The sequence below is a fragment of the Thalia democratica genome, chromosome 1, assembly GCF_965202585.1.
Source record: "Thalia democratica chromosome 1, ktThaDemo2.hap1.1, whole genome shotgun sequence".
NCBI classification, from domain to species: Eukaryota; Metazoa; Chordata; class Thaliacea; order Salpida; family Salpidae; genus Thalia; species Thalia democratica.
In genome coordinates, this window is record NC_139165.1 from 64,311,030 (window position 1) to 64,337,473 (window position 26,444).

The 26,444-nt window shown below is 25.1% G+C and overlaps 1 protein-coding gene across 2 annotated transcripts; it reads left to right on the forward strand.

Moving 5' to 3' along the window:
* Nucleotides 1–1,881: 1,881 nt before the first annotated feature.
* Nucleotides 1,882–24,422, forward strand: LOC145830603 (protein fantom-like). 2 transcript variants are annotated; one of them, XM_082938278.1, is made up of 29 exons: nucleotides 1,882–2,052; nucleotides 2,339–2,409; nucleotides 3,418–3,524; nucleotides 3,667–3,746; nucleotides 5,341–5,504; nucleotides 6,059–6,203; nucleotides 8,298–8,418; nucleotides 8,810–8,925; nucleotides 9,292–9,431; nucleotides 9,670–9,780; nucleotides 10,315–10,434; nucleotides 11,993–12,099; nucleotides 12,695–12,796; nucleotides 12,856–12,930; nucleotides 13,233–13,444; nucleotides 14,389–14,458; nucleotides 15,938–16,067; nucleotides 17,297–17,379; nucleotides 17,839–17,998; nucleotides 18,312–18,472; nucleotides 18,662–18,787; nucleotides 19,309–19,469; nucleotides 19,796–19,982; nucleotides 20,079–20,386; nucleotides 20,569–20,765; nucleotides 20,911–21,011; nucleotides 21,592–21,802; nucleotides 23,355–23,483; nucleotides 23,986–24,422. In XM_082938278.1, exons 1-29 carry the CDS (start codon nucleotides 1,892–1,894, stop codon nucleotides 24,156–24,158), a joined length of 4,029 nt encoding a protein of 1,342 aa, XP_082794404.1. In that variant the 5' UTR covers nucleotides 1,882–1,891; the 3' UTR covers nucleotides 24,159–24,422. The 2 variants fall into 2 exon arrangements, with proteins under 2 accessions (XP_082794404.1, XP_082794405.1); XM_082938279.1 differs by having other exon boundaries at nucleotides 20,914–21,011.
* Nucleotides 24,423–26,444: the final 2,022 nt, after the last annotated feature.

The window sequence follows — 26,444 nt, forward strand, 5'->3', positions numbered from 1 at the left end:
TAAATCAATTTATAAAAACTTTTTTTTTTGTTTTTCTTACTTTCATTATAACCCAAAACACTTGCACTTAGTCTTAATTGGAAAACAAAAAAAATTGTTATTATTACTTTCATATTTTTTTTTACTTTCGGGAAAAAATGACCCATCGTAAAAAGCAGGTGAACCATTGTGCAAAAATTACCCTTCGCTTAAATGTTTCTTCTTTGATATTGACCGTTTTCATGTGCAACTTTTGGAAGTACTTGTATGAAAAAGGATTTTTGTCGGCGATCATGCAACAGCAACATATGTTCAAAAAGAATATTGTCTACCTTAGGTTATTTTATTTTTTCCAAACAAGCTACTAAAACTAGTCTAATTCAAGCTGTTTTATAAGTTTTAAAAATTAAATTTTTACAGTAGTTTATTGAATAAAAAAAATACCTCAAATAGTTTGGTCCCAGGACATGGTGCACAAAGAATCTTTAGGTTCTTAGTCGTTCACCACGAATACCTTTTAACGTCTTGTCCAGGACAAATACCTTACCTACATTTTATAGCATCTTAACTTAACTGTGTAAAGTGTATTCAACACAAAATGTTAATGCTCATAAATATTGTGAATGGACCTGGTTTGGATTAAGACCTTTCTATCACTGATCTTAAACATATACTTTGACTGATTAATGATTGAAAAAAAAAAAAAAAACTTCTTTTTCTTACTTCTGCAAACACTTTGGCAGGCATCTTTATTTTACCTCTTATTAGGCCTGTAATGGTGATTTATATGTGAGTATGAGTACTACTGCTTATTTGTCAATCAGTTGTCTAGACCTGTAACGAGATCTGATGTATCCTCAGACCTAAAAATCAGTACCCCTTCCAAGCAATAAGGTACAAGAAGCAATAATGAATGCACTGAGTAAATAATGTACAGTAAAACTTTATTGAACAAGTACAATATATCTTAATAAACATAGATTCAAAAGATGGTTCTCCTTATGCCTTTAAGAATTGAAAGAAAATATTTAGATACAGTTATAATATGTAGGTACAAGTATATTAAAACTTGATATTATAAATTATTATTAATATAACAAATTGAGGTGGAATCACAAATTAAAGCTATTTAGTATCTATCATGATAAATAGATCTTTACACAATTTGCTAGGAACATAGTACCATTATTATGTTAAATAATCTAAAAATCCCACTAAGACTTCACATTATAAAAGTAATATAGTTTGTTGCCTTATCTCAGTTTGTACAAAGAATTAAAAAACTTAAGCATAATAAGCTAAGTTGTATAACTATGGCAAATGTTTTCTTGGTCTAACTTTTGATAACCTGTTTTACTAGTTTTTTTATCTTAGTCGTACAGTTGCTTATTATAAATAAAAAAAATTTAAACTATTAATTTTCTTTTTGTTAAGAATAATAGTTAAAATCTATCCACCATTGACAAACAGTATAACTAATGCATGATAATTTTTTATAAGTTGTGGTCTTAGGTAGGGAATTTTCTTTTATTTGTTGATTACTGTTAGGTTTTCATCACAGTTTTCTTTTAGTTGTTTTAATAATATTACTTTAACTTTTTTATTGCTTCAAGTAAAAAAGTTTATGTTTCAGTTGATTTTTGTAAGTAAAGTATAGCTATACTTGAAATCTCTTATTACTTGTGTTTTTTCCTACAAGTTGATGAAACTTGTTTAATTAGATCAATGTTATTTAAGTTTACTTTGTTTAAACAAAATTAAATTAAAGTTATAAAGATAAACTTTAGTATATAAATTGTTGTTCAGTTTTAGAAATGCATCAAAAGTTTTAAAAATTTCTTTTTAATTAAATTTTTTCTGCAAATTGTTTAGTCTAATAAGTTTTTACATAAAGGTTTTTTATTAATGGTGAATGCTTTATGGATCTATGGCAAAGTCAAAAAAATACTCCAATCAAACTTCTCAAATTATCAACTGGGACAGAGAAAAGCTTGAAGATGCTTACTTTAAAACTTCTAGCAATCTTGAAGCCCTTAAAGTCCATGCAATAAAACAGGAAGATAAAATTAAACAGTTAGTAGTTAATTTTTTAAATTCAGTTAAAAAAAAGTTTTAATGGTTTTAATAAGTTTTTTGGTTAAGCAAATATTTCAACCTTATTATACTAATCAAAACATATTCTATAGTTAAAAATTTAAGTTTATGATTAACATATCTATATTATAAAAAAAAATCTAAAAAGCTTAGATTAATATCAAATCATTAATAGTATACCTAATAAGCTGAAGTACCTTTTGTAACCTTTAAATAATTTTATACTTATAAATGACATTATCTAATCAAATCATATTATTTTTAGCTTAACAATCAAATTTAAAACTCTTCACAAGAAGCTAGAACTGCACAATATTTCAACTAGACTAACAACAAGTTAGTTTGGTTATGTAAATTTTTGCCTTTTATTAAACACTGTGTAACAAATTTATTAAGTATATGCTTTTTAACTGGTATTAGATGTTAATTTTTTAGTATAAGTTTAGTTGTATTATCTGGTTGTATAGCATTTTATTATTATTATTTTTTTTGTATACTTAATGAACACAAAAAACTAAAACAGTTAGAACAGAATTAGCACCAACTGTATCCTGCAAGCTTCATTTAATTTATTTTTTACAATTTTATTTTAAACACTTGTTATTATGTATTATATTTTTACTCTATTTAGTATTTTGTCTCACAAAATAATTTTATTCAAATAACTCTTTTTATCAGTCTAAAAGTGTTTTTTTAGGCAACTTTTGATTGTTAATTTAAGATGCTGTTTACCCCTGACTTATTCTATTTTAGTTACACATTTTTATATTCAAGTGTTTGTTAGTAAATATGTATTTTTACATATTAGGTTTTTCTAATTTTCTTTAATATTTTGTTTATACAGCTCTTAATAGTGTAGTACTTTTTTATATTTATAATTTTAATTTACACTGTGTTTTTTTCTCACTTTAAAGTTATTTGTTTAAAAGGATGTCTTACAATATATTGAAAAGCTTTAAAACATGAATATTACTTTTTTTATTACTTTAAATATAAATTAGCAGTTAAAAAAGTCTACAGTAGTATTAATTTGATTAGTACTTAAGTTGTATCCTATAAGCTTATCCCTTTCATTATAACACTTATTTTATACTTTTTTAACCCATTTAAAGACATTAAAATGATTAACTTCAAACAAAAAAGCTAGTTAAAGTGCTTAAAAACATTCGTAAGGATAATTTATATATGCCAACTAGTTATAAAAATGTTTAGTTTTAAGAAAGTATTAGTTTTGGTAAATGAAGTATATAGTTTTACATTAATAAGTTTAAATAATTACTAGTCGTGATAGAATTGTTATACATACACATATAAATTACTTTCATTCCTAAATAATATTTTAAGATGAAAATGCAACTGAAACTTCAAATAATGTTCAGAAAAGTGCAAATAATGAACAACCAAATCGAATAAAGCAGCTACAACTAGATAAAGATGTTTTAAAGAAAAAAGTAAGTTTAGTTTTATTAACACTAACATAATCCACCATTATTCTGTATTATGTTAACATAATACAAAAAAATACTCATCAAGTTATTATTTTTATAGTTTTAACGTTTTTTTATGTACTTCTTTTAATTTTAGTATTTTTAGCTCCACCAAATCAATCAGCAGTTCAAACTTTATGTAAAAAGGGCAGGAGTTTCTCCAACTGTTTCTAAAACAGTTAGCAGGTATTGATTATTATTAGTTAAGTAGTGTTTTATATTTTATCTTAGTTTATTAATTTTAGTTTAATAACTTTTTATACTTTAAGTCTTATTAAAACTAAACTTCGCACTTGTTTTACACTTAACCCTGAATAAAAAATGCTTGGTACATAAAGTTTAAGCTATCAAAATCATGTCAATTTAAAGAGTTTTTTTTACAAACTGGTTTAGTTTTGTTAGTTTTTATCCTCTGAGTTACTTATGATTATTTATAGAACTTAAAGTAATTTTACAACATGAATCATTTAAGTTTAAATAGTTCAGTAGGTTCTTAATGTTAAGTGCAAACTAAAATGGTAACATAGACTATGTAATGAAAAAAAATTAACTTCTTCAGTTTTTAGGCAATCCTTTTAAAGCATTTATAGTTTGGTTTTTCCAAACTTGAAGACAAATAATTGTACTGATTTTTGAATATTTTTTTAGTAAAACCTTTTTTTTACTATAAAACCTATTTTTTATGTCATAGTTTGATTTTTTTACACTATTCACTCTAAATAATTGTTTTAACTGTGCAAGGAATATATTGTGAAAACTTAAGATCCCTAGCTTAAAAAATCTAGGGAAGGTAGGTTTTAATAAAACAGTTTTATATATGCTATTTTGTTTGTGTCTAGGAATTAATTAAAGACAAAATTGTTGTAAGATTGTTTGATAAGCGTTTTTCATACTAACTGTATTAAATGTACTTAATTTTTATTGCTGCACTAAAAAATATCTCTTGTTGTTTGAGTTGATTAAGATTCTTTAAATAATTATTCTATATCTAGCTACTATTACTTCCTACTAGCAATTGTTTAAAAAGTTTTTGCTTATAAAGTATTTTGTTATAACAGTTGAACCATAGGTATATTTGGCAGAAAATTGTGTTTCTTAATTGAAGTAGAGCTGATGTAATGGTAACATTATATAAAAGTTCTAATTATCTTAATTTTAAGATGTGAAAATTGTTTTTAAGTTAAATTGTGATAAGTTTGTTTTATTGAAAATAAGGACGCTGTTCATCAACATTTTTTACTTTAGTTTTGAAGTTTTTGATAAACTAAAATTTTTAAACTGTTTTGAAAAATAGTTATTTAATAAATTAGTAATAAAATATAAGTAAAACATATTCATTAGAAGTAGTTGAGAAAAAAAAATCTTGTTAAAATTTTAAGACATAATATAAAAAAAGTAGGAAAAACTTTGTTTTTTAAAACTTATAATAATTTATTTACGAAAACTATTAAAAAACTCTAAATCACGTTTAAATAAACACAGATAAGAGGCAAAAACCCAATTTTACTCTTGTAAAGAGTTGTAAGAACTTCAGCACAAAAAAAAGATAAACAATTCATTTGATACTCAATATTAAACTTAAACTTATCAAAACTCGATATAAGCTTACAATATGAATACTTAAATAACAGAAAAAAAAAGTTTATCCTTTACATTTTCGATTTTTGATTTATTTTTTATTGATGTTTAAGAATATCTAAAATGTTATAATGTTTTTATAATTGAAATTATGATTCAATTTAGTATAACAAATTTTTAAGTATTGAAAAAAATGTTTTAGTGCAGAAACAAAATCTCGTATTGAATTGAGAAGACTTGGTCATGTAACAGACAAGCTAAGTTCAGAAAAGAATTCATTACTAAGTGATATCAAATCAAAAGATGAAATGATCAATGTTTTAAAGGAAGAAATTGAGAAATACAAAATGGAAATTAAAAACATGGGTTTGTTTTTTATAGAAGTAAGTTTGAAATTGGTTAATAAGCTGTTTATTGCATCTACGTAAATGAAAAAGGACTAATTTTGCTTAACTTGAGCATTATCGTTATAAATAGGTTTTCCAAATATCCAACTATAAGTGTAGAAGATCGAGTTATAAAAATAAAAACAATAAAATTGTTTTAAAACTTAACTAAAATATATTATTACCTTAATTTTATTATTAACATAACTGCAGTGTTTATTAAAGGGCTTACTAAATCATTTTGCACATGTTAGGAATATAAGACATATTTAAAAAAATATACTTAGAGTTTTGTTGTAAATATACTTCAGTCATTTTTAAAGCTTTAAATAACTTTATAAAATATTTTTTTATACATTTTGAAAATTGTTACAATTTATACCAATCGTATTTCGTTTGTTTTTATTGGTTTGTTGTATACTTAAAAAATAAAGTTTAGGGTTGTTTTAATAAAAAAAGGATTATTATTTATTGTAAATTATTTAAAATTGGTATAAACGGTTTTGTAGTATCTTAAATAAGAATATTTTTTAGATATTGCTCAAGAAAACCAATTACTTAAGTTAAAGGAGCATATGTCATCATCGCAAAGGATAACTGTGAATGAAAACATTGAGTTGATCAAAGTTAAAAGAGAAATTAAAGAAAAGTCTACTGCCTTCTCTAAGATAGAAAATAGGTAATTTTTAATAGTTTTAAAAACATTTGTAGCTATATTTTAGTTAAAGATAATTATAATTTTTATTATTTTGTCATTTCCATCATTAACAATTTATTAAAATTGTCATTCTTAAAGTGTGTGATGTATGAATGCTTCTTGACTAAAAATCTAAATTATGTGCTAGCCGTAAAAATAGAAAAATGTTATGATCGTAGGCTTCTTGAACATAAAACTAAAATTACACCAGTTACCTGTTTATGCATTTTACTATGTAAATTAATGGCTCAACCATAAAGGAATCTAGTTAATTAAATTGATTTCTGCTGTACCTTAAAACCAACCAACAAGAAGGAACTAGTAGCAATATCTTGGCTAATTGTCAGCAAAGATAAAATGTTTTTCCTCTCATACAATAAGAACTAGACTACATCAACTGCAACCATAAAAAATTTCCGCGTAACATTCTTCGACCTGGTTTCAGTATTAGGACTCATCAGGTAGACATAGACATGTTGGACCATTGCTTAAGTTTAACTAAGTGAGCTTTAGTACTAAAGAATCTGTTCATGGTTACAGTCAAAAGCTACAGGTACAACAAGAACTAAGTAAGCTTGATTAAACAAAAACACTTTTAAATTTATGAGAGTTAATTAAAAAATTTAATGTCGAATAGTGTATGGGCATTGAGAAGTTTTGTTAATAACTTTAACTTTTAGACTCTTTTAATGCTTAATAAAATTCAAAGTAACTTTTGAAATATAAGTGATCAAAGTCGATGAGCTTCCAAACTATGGAAGCTGCAAAACTAAATGGCAGAATAAGATTAATCTATGTTACTTTCATTTTTAGTAATTTTTAAAGATTTTTATAATATTTTTTAATAGTGTATGTAACATACTATCAAAAATATTTAATATTTAGTAAAAATTAAAATTAAAAACCAATTTTTTAATATTATTTTTTGTCTAAAAATTTTGAAGTTTTATATAAAAAAATATTATTATCAATATTTAAAGTTTATTGTGATTGTTGCTTGAAAATTTGAGATCTTTAGCTTAAAAAGGTATATATTTATACGTTTTCAGTGAAATTTTAAATAAAAAACATGAAAAAAGTTCGGTCCTTGATACGTTTTAATGACTTTATCTCAAATAGTAATTAAAAGTCTAATATTTTATTAAAACTGATTTAAAGTTAATACTTTAAGCTTTTATATAAGTACCAATGTTGATTTTGATGAAATACATGCCATTAAATAAATCTATTTATGAAATAGAAAAAAATATGTTTCACTTACCAGTAACTCATAGTAAGTATGTATAACCGTAAAATTAGTCATTATTTTCTGCTTAACTTATAAGAATATACTCACAATTTTTATACTATTTTGACAACTGATGAAATTAACTTTTTAAGCTTAAAATAAACATTAAAAAAAATTATTATTGCTAGTTTATTGTCAATACGATGGATCCATGCATCAAAACCTAGGCTACTTAAACAGAAAAACTCATAGCGAAGAGATCGAGAAAATAACAAAAAAAAAATCATTTTGTTTAAAACAAAAATAAATACATAAATTAATTTGATTTTAAATTTATAGACTAACATAAAAATAAAAAAATTTAACACACAAACTTCTACATTTTAACTTATTTACGCTTCAAATGTAAAAGTATGTTGTCTCTTCTCTTCCTTAAAAGTAATTCCATCATTAACACTTACAATGATCCGTCAGATCCAACAACAGTAAAAAGATTCACACAATTTGAAATCGATATAGTAGTATATCTGCAACATTTGATGTCATTTTAACTTCAGAAAACATAGTGCAAGTTATTTCTTTACTATATAAAAATAGTAATCTAAGTTTTAACTATTTTTATGATGTTTGTTCTTATGATAAGTTTTTGTTGCACATTTCGTAGGTTTGATGACTTTTTAGATGCATTATTTTAAGTCCTGATGTTATCTGAATATTTTTTAGTTATGCTGTCCGATTTATAGAAAAAATCAGCTTTGATTTAAAAAAGGTACAACAGTTAAGCTGTTTTAAAAATGAAAACTTATTGATTTATATTGTATTGAAAAATAAGAATCAAAGACTTTTAGATACATAACCATGCAAAAAGATTACGAACGAATGCGTATTTACATAGAAGAATTAAATAAGGAAAAGGCCAATTTACAGTCTCAACTAGCAAGGAATGAAGCAACATCTATTATATCTAATGTATGTTTTAGCTTTAGAGTAACTTTCGAGATAATTTTAGAGAATCTAATAATGTTATATTTATTATATGTTTCAACAACATTATTGTTTAGTATTTTATTGATAATATTTTTATCATAAACTTAGTTTATTTTCCAAAAAGGTGCTATATAAAGCTTAATTCTTTCGAAACTAAAATAAAAAACATATCTAGCTCATACATAAACTAGTTAAGTTGTGTTTTTTATTGGTCTTCATCAGTTTTTATGAAGTATTGAGTTGTTTCAGTTTTATTATATTATAAAGTTAAAAGTATATATTTGTTATTTGTTTTGATTTTTAGAAAATAATTAAAAGCTTTTATTAGTTAGCCAATTGATTTAAATCATAAATTTAAAAGTATGTTTTTTAGACTAAAGTGCAGCAACTTAGCTCTTCAATTAATAGTGGTAATTATTCAGAAAGATGCAAATTTCTTGAAAAAGAATTAGAGATTCTTCAACAAACTAACAATAAGCTTGCTAACAGGTTAAAAAAAAAGTTAATAACATAAGTTTGTTTGTTATAAAAAGAAGTTAAACAAACAATAATCGTTTTTTTTTAATTTACAAAAACCTTCCGTGGTTTTATGCTAGAAATTTTTCTAAACTTTTTAATTATTGATAAGTGTTTGTACCAAAATTTCAGTTTTTGAAAATAAGTATCTAAAATGTTACCCATACAGAATGTTTTATTTTAATGTTTTACAAAAAGCTGACTTTTTTTTTATTACTTAAAAAAGTTCATTCGATAAACCATAATAAAATAAAAAAGTTTATTCAAAATATTTAATATAAAATATTGTCTTCTTTAATAAACTATCAATTTAACAATTAAAGTAATTTTTTGTTTTAGTGCATTTGATGTTGATCAAGAAAAGAAGTGGAGAGAGCTGGAAAGGAGGTTGAGAAGTCAGATAGCTTTATTGGAGGCATCAATAAAATCTGATGCTGTAGAAAAAAATAGTCTCATTGACAAGATGTCAAATGAACAAGGTGTGTAGTAGTTAAGTATGATGTTACATAAGTTTTGTTAATTAAATATGGTATAAAGTTGTAATAAGTTAGTTTTTTTATAAAAAATAAAGTTTATTATTTAATATATAAATATTTTTTACATTTTATTTTTAAGATACTTTTAACGTATCATAATAGTTTGTTTAATTCCAGCTTTAGCTTTGGTTCGTTGAAATACTTTTTGTTTTAAATATTATATTATTATTTTACAAATCAGATTACATGAAGCGCTTGAATGATGACTGCAGAAATATGAGACAGCAATACGAAAGATTAGGCAATGAAAATATAGAATTACGACAAAAGCTTCAACTACTTTCTGCTATTGGTAAAACATTATATAATGATATGTAATAGATTGAAATATCAAATCAAGTATTTGATAGGATTGCCTATCACTCACACTTACTCAGTTTTATTTTTCAACTCTTTAATAACTTTTGCTGGCTTAGACTTTTTTTGGAATACTTAAATTAGCTTGAATTTAATTTATAAAACTTAGGCTAATTTGTGTTTTATATTCAATTCATTTTGACTTAAGTTTACATATATAGTTTTTTTATTTTTAGGTACTTTATTTTATTTAATTTTAAAAAGTTATTGTATTGATAACAAGTTTTCAGTTAAATTTTCTATCTGTAAGCTTTGACTACTGAAATAACTAATTTTAATAGTTTTATAAATTTAAACATTAACTCAGGCTAGATTTAATTGACTCAATCTACTTATTTCGTTGATGGTGGTACCCATGACCGTTTCAAAGTATAAATTTTATGATATAAAATAAAGTTATTGTTTTTTGGATAGTTTTTATATTTTTAATTACGAAAAAACGTTTCGGTAAGAAATTTTATATTTTAAGATTCAGAAGTAGAAGCCGATGATCTGAGGGAAGCCTTGATTATGTTACGGAAGAAACAAGATATTGATAAGTTAAAGGAAAAACCAGATTATGTCGAACATGTTGATCAAAAATTTCAAAGTTAGTTTTTTTCCAACTAATAAATCTGTAAAGAGTTGATTCTATTAGAGGCAATTGCGTTTTTTTTGATAATTTATACTGCAAGAATCTTTTAGTTTTAAACATCATAAAAATACATACTTTTAAGTTTTAGAGAACTTGAAGTAACTTTGATCTAGAAAGTTTCAGTTGTCTTAAAATGATTTGAAAATTAAAATAACTGGAAATTAATGTTAAATGACTATCTATCTAAGAACTTTCTATCATAAAAACTCAAAGTATTTATTTTAAAGTATAATTACGTTTACGAGTTTTTTAATAATTATCAAAACTTTCCAAACAGAAAATTTTTATAATATACATTTCTATAAATTTAACCATGCATATGACATCTTAATAGTAAGTATAACTTTTATTTTGCAAATTTATACCAACTTTTTATTGATTTTAAAAGTATCTAAGTCTTAATTACAAATCTTTAATAATTAAGAGTTACAAAACAATTTACAATATAAATCGAAGTTATTAACTTGTAGAATACCATACTATTATTTACTTTTTATATAACTAAACATAAAAACTAACAATTATAACTTTTGAAAAAAAAAGCTTCTGTCTTATAATTTTGAGAAATATATCATTATTTTTTTAAACTAGTATTTCTTATGCTAATTTTTATTTGCTTTAGTTATGATTATAATTTAGCATACTACAAAAGACTTAAATAATTCTTCTTAATGGTTTATTATTTTTTATAACTCTTATACTTAATATTTAAAAAAAGATAATTTGATGATAAAAAAGGGTTAAATTTGTAATGTTTAATTAAGTTATTCTAATGCAATTTGTTTATTGTAATTCTTAAATAATTCTTTTCTACAAAAATTAGCAGTTCTTTTCTACAAAAGTTAGCTTTGGTCTAAAATATGTTATACAAATACACTGGTGACGGTTATTATACTAATTCTTTATTGCAATTGATAAATTCTAAATATGCTTTTGTGAAATGCAGACATTTTTGTTTTTTAAGATCATAATTCTCTAGCGAATTTTGATTTAAGTCTTATACCATTTGTATCTTGAAGTCATCATTTTATTAAAATTGCTAAAATATGTACTAAAGCTCGTTTTTTATAAGTATCAAAATTTGTTCAAAAGTCAATCTGGTTAAAGTTTTATAAGATTTTAATTATACAACAAAAATCAAGAATTTTTATAAAATTTTTCTTAATAGCTTAAAATCAGAAATAATTTCTTCATGATAATAATTTTTTTTTCAAATAAGTTTATTATCTATATTGATAATTATTTATAGAGAAATAAATAATAAGTTTACAGGTTTTAAAATACTTGACCGCTCATTTAAAAAAACAACGTTATTTATTTACTACTTTTTAAAAAGTACTTAAAGTAGAGACAATAAAAAAAAAACTTTAATAGCTCAGCATTAAAAAAATCAAATAAAACAAATATTTACGCGTTTATAACTATACTGTAGTTTTGATTGTTAGAAAACAATTAGATGTCTCTACTTCATAAAAGAGGAAAAAAAGTGTTTTTATTACTCTTATAATACTAGGTTACAAAGAACAACAAGAGTTACTGGTTAAAACATCGCAAGAGTTGAACAAAACTAGAGAAATGCTTGTCATGCAACACAAAATAAATAAGGACTATCATCAAGAAGTAATATAAAATATGTCTTGATTGTTTTTTAGTATTTTATGAAATATTAGAGTAGTAAAGAACAAAAGAGATACAATTTCGTTTGCATAGTTATAAGATGTTTAGTTTGGTTTTAGTTATGGTATGTTTTATATAACAAGTTTTCTGTGTAGTTATGATTTAAAAGATCTTTTATATTTTAATATACCAGTTTTTAGTACATTTTGACAAATATGAAAACTTATTGCGTTAAATAAAAATGTTAACTATATATACTTCATTTTTTCTTATTCAATGTTTAGACTTCAGGCCATTGTACTTTAATTCTGTAGCAACGTAAATTGTTAACATGTTCAAGATTTCAATTACTAAACTGTCAGTAGCTACGAAAATATTCAAATGTTATTATAAATGTTTCAAGCAAACAGTAGCTTATAGATCTATACCGTATAACAATCATCAAAATTTGTAAAACAAGTTGTTAAAAAAAATGAACTGAGTAGTTGTTTTTTTTGTTTATTAATGTTTGATGCTGACATTTATGATTTAAACAGCTGATCATACACAGAATGCTGTGCAGTCTGTTTATTACACCAATTGTTTTATGTCTTTATAGATTGTTGCTATGACGAAAAAGCACGACGAAACTAAAAGGAGTAATGAAGAAAAGCTCAAAAAAATGGCAGAAAATATCGATCGTAAATCAACTAGAATAAAAGTTTGTTACTTTTATTGTAATTTATTGGTTATAGATTAATTGTTTTAAACATGTTTCAGACTTTAGAAGGTCAGCTCAGAGATGTTGCGTATGGAACTAAACAATTTAAACTTAAAAATCAGCTTAAACTTTCGGTAAGAATGACAAAATGCATTGTTTGTTTTTAAGAAGCTTTAATGTTTATGATATTATTTTTTTAAGTTTAATGTTTTAAAATAAAATTAAACTTACTTTAAAAAATAATAACTGTATGATAACGCTAAGAAATATTAAATTATCTTTTCCTATATTTCAAATAATTCTGACAATAAAAATACAACGTTTCAATTTAACGATGAAAGAGCTTCATGAGCTTTAATTGAATTTCAATTAGATTTTCAATAAGTAAACTGTCCTAATAGGAGGTACATGATACTATCATACTATGTTTTTTTAGGAAAAAATTGAATCAAACGATCTTGACTCAACATGCGACGAGCAGGAGTTAGTTGAACTTAAAAGAGGTGAAAACTTGCTAGAAATCAACATATCTAACGTCCTTCTAATTGCAAGTTGCATGGAATGCTTAGGAAACAGTCCTAGTATATTTGTTACCCATGCTTTCTACGACTTTGAAATCGTTTCCACTCAAGTATTGTCTGCCACAAAGTTGGTTTTATGTTTATTTCTATTCAACTCTGTTATACTTACATTTTTTAGATATGTAGAAATAGTAGCTTTGCTGCTTTTAAAAAGCATTTAATACTTTTTCAAAGTAGTCATGTAGTAAGTACTGTTTTTTTTTTTTATTTAAAAACCCTTAATTTTTCAAAATAAACGTTTTGTTTAAAATTTAAATAAAGTTTTTAGTCAATGCAATATGCTAATTAATTGTTCTATTAGGTTGATGAATGTGATAAAATTTTGACGGTTTTGTAACTTTTATCAAAAAATATTAGTGAATTAAGATAATAGAACTTAATCAGTCAACTAAAAAAAAAATCAAAGTTTTACAATTTTTTTAATTTATTGTTTTCTATAATAATATTTTACGTTTGGTTCTCATACAATTAAAGAATACTCAGTTTTACTTTTTTTAAAAGCTACATTAATATTTATAGATAGTTTATTTAGGAACTCTGATATGAGTTTTTGAAAGATTTTTTTTAACTTTTAATATAGAAAATAATCTTCTTAATTGTTTAAGCTAGTTAAATTTTTAGTTAATTTTTTTGAAGCTTTTTTCCATTTTTAACTAACTAGCTATTTATTTTTTGGGTGATGAACGTTTTTATAAGTTCTTGAAATTATGTTAAGTTAGCGTAGCGTAAACTACATTATTTAGACAAACTTGAATAAAAATAGCTTACGCTCTTAACTCAATTGAATTAACTTTACAACCAATATTTTTAAAATCAAGCTAAGTTTTTAAAAATCAAGTTAAGTTTTTCAACTTACATATACAACTTAACCTCCTTTGTGAGTTAAGCCCTAAAAAGAATGTTGTTTCCTAAAATTTTCATATAATATTTGAGAAAAGATTTTAAAAATTTATGAATCATGACAAATATAGAAAAAAGTTATTTTATACTTTAAATTTAATCGTTTTATAGTGCACATTTCAACTTTACCTCACAGTACAAGGTAAAAGTAGACGAAATATTTCTGAGCTACTTGTGCAGAGTTAGTAGTTATTTTATTACACTTATATATTATTATTAAGATGTCAAATTTCAATGTTAACTTTTTAAAAAAAAATAAACACGTTAATACATGAAAGTGAGTACTAAAAGTCTTTCAATTTTAATATAAAAAAAACAGAGAATGATGTGTAGACCTTTTTAACTTTTATTTTATAAAGTACATATTAGTCACATTTTCATTGGGTTTTATGTGGTGTAAACTATCTGTAAAAAACTTTGTAAAAAGCTTTCCAGTAAAATATTAGTACACATTTTAACTTCTGTTTTAATGTAATAAGAAATTTTTAGTCCGTGAAGTATTTCTTTGAACTTGAAACCAACTTGTGCAATTTCAATAAATTTGAGCTTTTTAATATAACAAAATAACAAATTTGAAATGTGATCTTAATTAGATTATGAGTATATCATACTGTTTTTTAAGTAAAAAACAGATAAAAAAGTGTTTTTATCTTTTTTTTTGTTTTATTAAAAAATCCCGCATCAAATAGATCTAAACATTAGTAATAGACTTACTGTAAAAATTTGAAGAAGATTGCTTAAAAATTAAAGAAGAAGATAAGTTTTATTGATTTTTTATTTTTTCGTCTTTTGGTTTGCTCCTTCTAGAGCCTATTGAGCTCACAAACTTTAACCTCTTATATCTCAAAAGTTACTTTGAATTTTTTAAGCTGTTAAAAGTATCTGATGGCTAATATAAAGTTATACAAAATAAGATCAACTTGTTAATACCAAGGTGGATCCCTATGGCCTTAAATGATTATATTAAAGCAATTTTAGTTTTTAAGAGTGTTCTTTACAGTACAGTTTTTCAAAGTTTCGTTAACCTCTAAGGTTTTTTTTTTTGAAAATCCGGTACGCGAAAGATTTTTTTTGATAAATCCAGCCCTCCAGCTTGGAATCTTCCTTTGATGAACATATAATCGTTAACTCTAAATATGTGCTCGTAAAGTTCTGACGTGTTCTTTTTGTTGTTATATGTCTTTTTATTACAAGTTGAATTTACGATTTAAAGTTATATAAAATTGTTTAAATAAAATTAAGTATGGTTCAAATAAAGAGTAGACAAATTTTTGTAGTCAGCGGTCCACACACATCAGATTTTTTTGCGAGTCGCGTAACCTTATAAAATAGTACCATGTTTACAAAAGTTAACTTTTAAAAGTCTAATGAAATAATCGTTTAATAATCACTGTGCTTTTTAATGTGCACTAACAATAGAATTAAGAGTATATTTCACAGTATTTTTTTAATAAAAGTTCAATTTCATTTTATTTACATTAGTTTTTTTAAACTAAAAAATACGTCGCAGCTATCTCTAGTTTATATGAACTACAGACCTTGATTATTTCATAAAGAATTAAAACTTAAAAATGGTATTTTTTACTAAACATAATAAGTGAACGACATATTTTAATTGTTACTTCAAGCTTTTTTTTTTAAATTTATGACTTATAAACAGACTTCAACGAAATTTGAGGTTCATTTAGCTAAAGGTGTTGAATATGAAACTGTCGCCAGCTGCAAAGTCACTTTTGATAAGCTTCTTGATTCTCCACAAGCTAAAATGTACGCCAGTGCTACTTTGACTGGTTTGTTAATTATAAGATTGTATTTAATAGCAAATTTAAGCTTTTTCTTGTTTATCTTAGAAAATACTTGCAGATTAAGTTGTTAAAACAAACAAAATATAATTAGCTAAATGTTCATCTAAATATTTGCTTATTTCATTTTAATGGTTTTTTCACCAAGTTGAATAAAGTTTAAAAAAGTTATGTTAAATTTTATGCCATTGGTAGATGTATACAAATATTAATTCTCAATTACGGTTGTTGAAAAAACAAACAGTATGTTACTAATATTTTTGATAAGGTGTTTTTTTATTAGAATATAGGGGTATAAAGACATTTGTTTTAAAAAATTAAGATTGGCTAGTATTTAAAGGTTGAAAGTTTGAATTATAATTTTTATAGGAAACATTTTTTGAATTATTTTTTTATTAAATTTTGTATACCAATTTATAGACCGCGGATTGTTTGTTTTTAAGAAATTTCAAGTGATATAAAAGTCTACCTTTTTTTTTAGAAATCACCTTATTTAAATAGTTTAAAAATTTGCACGTTGGATAGAATAAAAATATATCAAAATTACAAAAACTCAAACGCGTTTTAATAAAATCAAAAGTAAAAAATATACCGTAGTTATTTAAAAATATTAGTTTGAAATTATATAGAACATAAATTATTATTAAATAAATTATACTTTTGCCGTAAAATTTACATACTAACCATATTAAACTCACTAACTTAGATCCCTTGTATTTTAATTCAAAAGATTCTTTTAATTATGTTCAGCTGTAAAAATATCTTGCAGATGAGATTATTATTTACAAATTTAAGCCGGCTTGTAAAAAAACACGTTAACCCTCATATGGCCTTAATTTTAGATTACTGTTAATTTTATTTTAATAGTTTATGTTAAGACAAGCATGTATATTTTGGTTTCGTGAGTGTAAAGGTATGTTAAGGTATGTAAGGTTAGTTTTATGTGGTTAATTATTTTAATTGATTACTTTAAAAAAAACACTCGTAAATTTTTTTCTTTTAGGTTTATTTTTGCTGTTGCCACTGTTATCAATTATCAATGTAATTATTGATGCAAACTATGCACATTCTTAACCCTTATCAAATATAACTTTGTTAAGAAAATGTTATTTTTACTTTGAACTAAACTATAAGAACTAAGAATAAATATTTATGCAACATGAAACAAAATTTCATACTGTCAAATGAACTTGGTATCTAAATTAGTTAATTATTAGGTACAGACGGAAGTACAATAGGAGTAATGGATTACTGGGTGAGGTTAAGAGTTCCTATGGAGCAAGCAATCAGACTTTATCAGGTAAAGAACACTTTTGTATCAATAAGTTAAATGAAAAAAGTTTAAATGGTTTTTAACATTTTTTAGTACATATTTTAACGTTTTGTTTGCTTTACTTACACAACCCAATTTTTATAAAGCCGGTTTCGCTTATTAGCTAAAATCTAATAAATAAAAATATTTAATCACATTAAACAAAAATAATTTCAGAAGTGAGGTTAAAAGACATTTTAAAGATGAGATTAAATTGTTTTAACTTGTTTTACTAAAAGAAATTGTTTATCAATAAACTAGAAAACTTTATAGTTAGTTACCTTTGTTATGTTAAAAAAAGTTACTGTGTTTTGAAACCCTTACTTTTTCTAACTTGCACTTATTTTGAAAACCAGTCCGTGTTAGTTCTTATAAATAAAATATTTATTCAATTTAACTTAATAATAAAATTTTGTATAAATTAACACTAAATCCAATATTTTGCAGTCAAAGTTGAAGGCTCTAGGTTACATTTCCTCATCAGTTGGAAATGATATCCTGCAGGATGATGACGTCACAGTTAATGAACCTAAAATTTTGGATCTTAATGAAAAAGTTAATAAATTGCACGTCACAATACATAACTGTTCTGGGTTAACTTCGATGAGTATGTTTAGTTTTTACTTCCAACCTGCTTATATTAAGTTAAAAACATTATGTAATCATATAAACGAAGTTAAGTTTAAAATTTTAAGAAATATATAAAAGTATAAAAAATACAAAAATGAATGACTGTAAATAAAAAGTCTGTCATTTTCATTAAAAAAAATTATAGCTAAATATGTATTAAATTTTGGTTTATTCTTACTTGAAATATGCGATTAAGTTTTGCAATACATTTAGGTGGTTACAATGCGAATATTTAGAAATATTTAAAAACCAGTAAAATAAATGTTAAGAAATATAAAGATTATAAACAGAAAATGAAGTACAGCCAGATGTATACTGCGTGTACAAGTTATTTGACTTCAGCAATCATGCAACTTCAATTGTGCCTTCTTCTAATCACCCTGTTTTCAATGACCACCAAACTTTCACTATAGCCATGAGTTCGAGTTTTCATCTATACCTACAAACTGAGGTTTAATGTAGATTCATACAAATTCTAATTTTTAAATGCTCTTTTTTAGTTTAGAGGTTAATTTACTTAAAGAATATGCTTTTAAAGTTTTTCTTTGTGAGTAAATTTTAAGAATAACCTTGCCTTTACGTATACATAAGATATTTCAGGACATAAATAAAAGAAAAAAAAAACGAAACTTTACAACAGAAACTACTGATATATGTGTTTGATGATAAGGACTCAGACCTTACAACTTACATTGGAAAAGCAGCTATTGACTTAATACCATTAGCTTATAATGATTCTATCAATGCTCCAATTGAAGTTTATAATGTAAGACTTTGGTTTATGATTTTTTCCTACTATCCAAGTACATAATAATTTTTTTTTATAAAATGGGTGAGTTTTACAAAAAAAATATTTCGAAGTGTCAAAAACACGTAATTTTCAATTGTACCAAATGTGTTTATTTCTATTGATATTTAGCTTCATAAAATTAAAAAAATCATGGTACAAAAGGAAAAGTAAACATTATTCCTAATGTTAGGTATAGTTTAGTCACTAAATTTTTCATGTCAAGTTTTATTTTTAGTATAAGTGTAAATCAAGTTTAATGTTAGTTGTATATTATTTCTACATTATTTTGTCAAATTACTTTTATACTAGTAACTAAGTAATGCTTAAAGAACAATTGTAATTTCAATATAATTTTAAGTTTCTTCAAAATTTTTGTTGCAGCTGAAGTTCTGTAAATTGTGCTGCTTTAGTAAACAGTAAAAGTTTTTTTTTAAGGCTAATTTTCTTTAACGTAGTTTACTTTATTGAATTAATTAGTGTATTATTGTTATTTATAGAAAGAAGGCCTTGTTAATGGCACAATTCAAGTAGAAATAAAGTGGCAGAACGACTATGAAAATACAGCAAGTGACTTGGTTAGTCCAGAACCTAAGAAGTCAGCTGTTTCTAAAGTTGATGAAGTTTCCCCATATACGCCAGCTAAGCCTCCTAGAAAAAAGTATTTGTTTTTAATTAGTGAACATTTTAACTCAAAATATATAAACATCAACTTATCAAATTATATAGTGTAGTTATTGCTAATTTTGATCTTTGTATATCACATTCTAAATAATAAACATTTTTTTTAAATGTTATTTTAGTATTAGATAGACAAACTACTTTGTTTTAATTCAACAATGTGATTTGATTTAAGTTTTGTTACATGCTATGTAACTATTTAATGGAGTGTGAACCTTCTAAGGTATGTAAATGTAATACTAGTAAAGTTAGTTGTACTAACAAATTACAATTAAACAGTAAATAAAGTTTAAACTACTAACACAGAAAAGTGCTCCCAGCAAACCCACCTCCCAAGTCTACATCACCTCCACCACATATACTTAATGATTTAGAAGATGCAAACCTTAAAGTTGATGAAAAATTACCTGATGTGAAAGATGTAGAGTCCGATAATGGATCTAAGGATAATTGTGAAGATCAAGTGGAAGATTCTAACATTTTTACAGAGCAGGTTTCATTCTCTTTTATGAGATTTTTTGTTTTGTTTGTTTATTGTATTGGTTCTTGAAATTTTTTTTTAAACTTCAACTTTATTTTGATAATTTAGGAAAATAATGAGGTAACAGAAAATGCTAATGATAATGATCAAGTGCAACACAATGAAGAAAGTGTCATCAAAACAGTTGATTCAGCTGAAGAAAGTACCAGCAGTGATGGTTGCAGCGGCATTCATCCAGTTCCTTTGCCTCGAACCAAAGTAATTAAAGCTCATGACGAGGCTGAGAGTGTCAATAGTGAAACAAAAGATGAATCTGAACATTTTGAAAGTGAAGATGTTAGTGTCAAACCTGTAGATGATATTTTAGATGAAGGTAATAATCCGTTTGATGAAGACACAAAAAGCGAAGACGAAAGGTGCTGAACTTTGTTTAAACTGAAATATTTAAACTTTACTGTATTAATATTTTTTTTGTTTTGTAAATGTGTCTACTAAATATCACAACAACATTATTTGAAGTTTTATAAACGTAAATAGGATTTATACTGTTTTTTATTTAGTTGTTAAATTATTTTTTTTACATCTGTTTGCTTTACAGCGAGATTGAAGAAGAAATTGCTGTTTTGCCAAGTGAAAAAGACGAGGAAGAAATATTTACTTCTGAAGATTTAACTGGAGGTGAAAACGAAGACACTTATTTCAGCGACAAGAAAAATTCAACTGTTGCTGGACAGCACAGGGTGAGATTCGTCGACGATGAAGCGGATAAGTCGGACGAAAACTTGCAAAACGAAAGTTGTTTTTTATAGTTCCTTCATGTTAACCCTTTAAGAAACGTAAGCCTTGCAAAAACAGTTTTTGTAAAAATAGAAACTATAAATGTAATTGATAACATTTGTGAATACTCTATTAAAGTTTTATACTATTTTTTTTTTCAAAGAAGAGTTTGAAAATACTGAAGAATCAAATGAAATAACCGTCTTAGAGGCCAATGAGGCACATCTTAATGAAAACAATGAAAAACAAGATGACGCGTTAAAAGTTTGTATGAAATACGTTGTAGATAATATAAGAAAATATGAAACTTTATTAACATACATTTCAAATTTCACTTGTGAATATTTAAGATAATTTTCTTAAAAGAAAAGTTTAAGATGATAATTCAAATTTGTTATTTAAATTGTAGCGACTGACAGGAATTTCTTTAAGCATGAATTTTTATAACTTTTGTAAAAGTTTGTAATACTTAATTAACTTTTTCTACTTAATCTCTGTTTAATGTTTTAAATTTGTTGAAACAAAGTTTAACGTTCTTTTAAAAATACAATCTATTTGCACATCAGTAAAGTTTAACCACATTATATTTATAGTTTTTTTATGAAATATAATCAATAATTGACTATTGTAGTACGTTAAAATTATTTGTAGCATTCGTTTTATTACTTAATATTTAAAACTTGTTTAAGGTCGTCATATACATTTTGAAAACTTCAAAAAAAATTAAACTGCTAAAACATACTAGAAAACTATTTTTACTCAAGTTTGTTTACAAATAAATCTATATTTTGTAAAAATAAAGTTTGTAAAAATTTAACTCTTAAAATTATTATTTTTAATAAAGGTAAATCAAAACACAATCAATAAAGATGACTCGCTAAAGTTACGTGTTTCAGTGAATCACCTCACACTGAACGATAGCCAACGCTGGTTGGACAACAATATTGATCACGTGTTTGTCGAATACGATATTCTTGGTAATGTGCATGAGACCCCCCAGTCGATTCCTATACCGAGAAAAAATGGCGAGAGAATGCTTTTCAACCACACGTCAGGTATCATATTATTGTTTATTAGATACATATTTTTATTTTACAGTTAATGTTTTTTATGAAAATGTCGTATGTAATTTTTCGAAGATACACTTTTATCATTAAGAGTAATACGTTAACTGTTTTATTTATTGCTTCTAAATGTATACTCTTCTATCATGTAGCGTATATACACCCTTATCAAAGTATTTTGTGGCTAGTAATTAATTACTAGGTTTTATTACATTTTCAGTATTTTATATAAACTTTTTTTTCTCGTTTTAATTATTTTGAACAAGAACCCTTTTTTAAAGTTTTATAAGCATTTTAAAAAATAAATATTTGAGCTTTTCAGGCAGAAATAGTGGCGAGAAATCTCTGTTTCATTGCAATTAAACAAGCGTAAATTATAATTTTGCATTAGAACAGACAATGTGTTAGACGTTGAGTTGTGAACGATTTAATTGCGTTAATTTTTTCGACTGTACCCAAAAACATTGTAGAACGACATTACTGAGTTCAATTTTCTTACATTGAAATATTTGTTTCTCGCGACTATGGTTCTGATATGGTCTTATGGAAATAAAACCGGTCGTATATTGCCCCGAAACTGTTGTTAATGGTCTTTCTGTGCAGTCTGTTGCTTTTTGTGTTATAGCCAAAACATCTCATATTTGCTGAAGGTAGCCAAAAACTACTATAACCCTCAGCTTTGATACTAGCATTTGCCGTTAGTTTAACATTATCCTCTGACATCAATTTGTGTCGGTCTGATACGTTAGTCGGCTCAGGGTTACTTATTTGTATGTGGTTACTGGCATCCAAAACCTTTTCAGCGTCTTTAGCACGCAACGCGTGCTCAGTAACTAACCTCAAGCGGTCATAGGCTGACAAAGGTATGGATTTCTTGCTGCTAGCACTCATACTCATATATTAGTGATTAGTGCTACTAATTGTGTTAACGAAATTATGTTACAATTAAACATACTCTATAGAAGGCCTAATTTAATCTAGCCTATAAATAAGTGCTAGAAATATAACTTAAGCTTAACTAGGTTAAATTCTAGTTAGTTAACAATTGCAAATTAACACTCAATATTTATTTTACAATATAAAAATCTACGATCTTAGAAAAGAAACTAAGTGACTCGCTGAATTAAAATTAGTATGCTGTCAAGAATATAAATCAGTGCCCAATTACAAATAATGCTTAGTAAGCGACTCAAAAATATGTCTCAAACATAGTGCTCGAAAACTAAACACATACGCCTACGCACGCTTGACTTTAGGAAAACGCTACGAAAACACTAACGTCTATCCTCTCTCGCGGTGTTCGGATCGTTTTTCGCGTGTTTTATAAATCTCTTCAGAACGAGACATAGCAGATATGCTTGCACTACTACTATTATTATTTTTAAACAAAAAAATTTAGGCAGTTGTATAATTTTCCCAACTTGAATTTATTTTGTTAGGCGTTTTGAAGTGTATTCTGTATTATATTATTAAACGACATGATAATTAATATTTGTTTTTAAATTGTAAACTAATTTAAATTTAGCATACGTTTAAATAACAGAAACGAAGTTTGAAAACGAGGAAACAAGGAATTTATTGGCCAGAATGCTGCAAGGAAGTTCTTCTGATTTCAAAGTGTTGCTACTGTCTGACCCAGTTGATGATAATGACCGTGATTGTGAAGAAATCGGTTAGATTTAATAAACTTATTTCTAACCTCTTCGTTGCTTTCTATGTGGTTGTTATGTTAATGGATTATGTAAAAAATATTTTGTAGTATAATGCGAAAATTCCAAAGTTTTAAGTAGTTGTATATTTACTCTTAGTGTGCTTTTAATGCATAAGTACTCATAAGTGTTTTTGATTTGCTTTGATATTTTAGTTTTTTTTATGTTTCCTGCATAATTTATTTCAAAGCATAATTTACTAGTGATATCAAAGTTATCCAGTCTTTAAAATTATGCTACTGAAAAACTTGTATGTTCTCAATTGACATAATTTTCATGACGTAAGATAATTACAAGAATTTAAAAAACTGAAAAGTTTATTATACCTGTTACCAGCTTGGTTTTTTTTTAAGTTATAGGTAATAGTTTTTGTATGTAATGGCTAGGGTAGCATATTACATATCTTTTAGATAAATTGATCGCAGTTAAATTTTATTAAATTTAATTTTAAGTTTTATTCACTAGGAAGTGCTACTGTTGATTTGGCTGAAATCGTGCGCAATCAAGACAACATAATTGGTAGAGAGTTGGTTGTCAGCGATGGCGCAGGAGAGGTTGTCGGTAAAATAAACATGGATGTCGATTGCTACCAGCTCCTGCAATCCGTACTGCAAGAAAACCAAGTCTTGAAAGAATAAAGGTAGACTGTCGAACGACAAAAAAGTTAAGAAAAAAAGTATCTTTATTGCAACAGAGCTTGTTGTATGTATTTAGTTTTTAAACGTCTTTAATTTTAGCTCGCAGCTGATAAGTTACAGTTTGTTTTTTTGATTCTGACAAAATTTTGTAGGTAACACAATGTGAGTGTGCGTTTTTACAATTTAACGTTCTGTTGTAAAGTTTGTATCTATTTATACACTCTTTTAAAAACAATTACTGTAGTTACAAACAAAAAAAAAACAAATTTTATACATTCTTAAAAATACTTTATTCTGAAATTAAATAAAATCTTTTATTTTACTTTTATTTTCAAACTTTGTTTTAAAAGTATTTTCTGTTTAAATTGAAAACTAATGATGCTGACTTTTTATAAACTATTTTTACTTTTTTTCTTCACTTATGCTTACTTTATATATTAATGTATTATGGTTATATATATCAAGTGGTCTAATCCATAGTTTCCCAAACTTGTCGAATAAATCACCAATTTTTGACTTTAAAAACATCACTCCGTTATCGAATGTACATTAAGCTAATATGTAATAACTAGTATATTATTGTTATTGGAGTTTATTATGCGAAGATGGACTCGGGCATTAAAATCTGAGCCGCTTAAACAATACACACGAAAAAAAACAAGTTACATTCAATGAAAATTAAAAAACTAAACATAACATAGTAAAAATTACAAACAAATAGTCCTTTATAATCAATTAAAACTTAGTATGCACAAAAAACTAAACGAAATAAATTCTCATATAAAAACTTATGCATTGACTATTAAATATCAAATGAATCTATATTTTGTACAGTAAAAAAGAATACAGCTTTAAAATAAATTCATTATATAGAACAATGTAAAATAGTTTTAACTCTTAAAAAGCTATTAAATAAGAACCAGTGGGTTAAAACTTGATAAAATTTGAAATCAAAAGCAAGCTTGATTTTATTATGTTAAGAATATTTAGTAAAAAATATAGTTTTTGCATTTACTTGTTTTACTAGTCTTAATATTGAGCTACTCGCTTTGTGTCAACAGTTGGAATTAATGTTAATTTTCTATGCCATTGAAATATTTTAATGGTTCGATAGTTTTACTATATTTTTCCAAATAAAAAAAATAAGGACATTGTATGCACTGCACATACCTAGACGCCATAGCATAAACAATTCAAACCTTAATAAGAAGAAAACCAGACGAAGGGAAATAACAAACTTCAACCTATTATTTTGAGAAATTGCAAAAACGTGCATAAGATAAATATTTAACGACATATGGACCAATATTTTAAACAGACGTACTCTAAACGAATTAATAAACGAAATAAATTGCAGACTGTCATAAAGTTGAATGGCTAACATAAAAATTATAATACACCCGCAACAAAAAGCCTAAAACAATATCGACAAGATAGAAGTACAGGCTTTAAAGAGCGAATGTGCAGTTGTTGAAAATCTCATGGAACTACGTCATGCTGTGTTGAGAGCTACATAGATTAGATAGTTGGTTCAAATTCCATCTAGAGCGAGAAAAACTTACTACCTCTCCGTCACACAATCGCTTTTCATTATAACTTGCGAACTGAAAATCTGTAAACAATGAAATGTGTATAATTTAAAACTGTATAATAATTTTTTTTGGGTGTTTATGCAATGTTTTGCTTTTTTAATTCGGTTTTAAAGTTAATTTATTATAGTCGATAAGTGTTTTTTTCATAAAATCCTATTTTAGATCGGTTAAGAATAACTTATTTCAGAGTAAATATGTTTTTAAAAACATGTTTTACATTTAAATGTTTATTAGATAAATATTTTAACATATTTTTAAAGTGCAAAGTTTAAAGAAATATTTACTTACTAGGCAATTGTTGAAACAAGTATTACACAAAAATTTATATTGTTTTATTGGGTCAATATTTTAAAATGTTTAAAGATATATATGATTCTAATTTAGTATATAACTTTTTAGTACTACATATCTTGTACAGAAATCTAAGACAAAGTTCATTCAAAAACATCTTTATTAAAGCAACAAACAAGTAAAATCGATTTCGGCTAACGCTTTTCAACTACTTTTGTTAGCAACTAATTTTAAGATTAAATTTTGAGTATATAAATAGTTAGAGGTTACATCAGAAAAATCAATTAACACTAATTAGCATAATTGAGCAAAAATTAATTAGACATTCACAATTCATAAATGCATATATAAAACAGTTGATCAGTAATTTAACTAAGATAAGCAATGTTAAAAATAAAAAATA

Coding starts and splice junctions, on each gene's coding strand:
- LOC145830603 (XM_082938278.1), top strand. CDS start 1,892: ATGCTTTATGGATCTATGGCAAAGTCAAAAAAATACTCCAATCAAACT. Junction 5,505..6,058: donor AATGGAAATTAAAAACATGG/GTTTGTTTTTTA, acceptor AATATTTTTTAG/ATATTGCTCAAGAAAACCAA. Junction 8,419..8,809: donor CAACATCTATTATATCTAAT/GTATGTTTTAGC, acceptor TATGTTTTTTAG/ACTAAAGTGCAGCAACTTAG.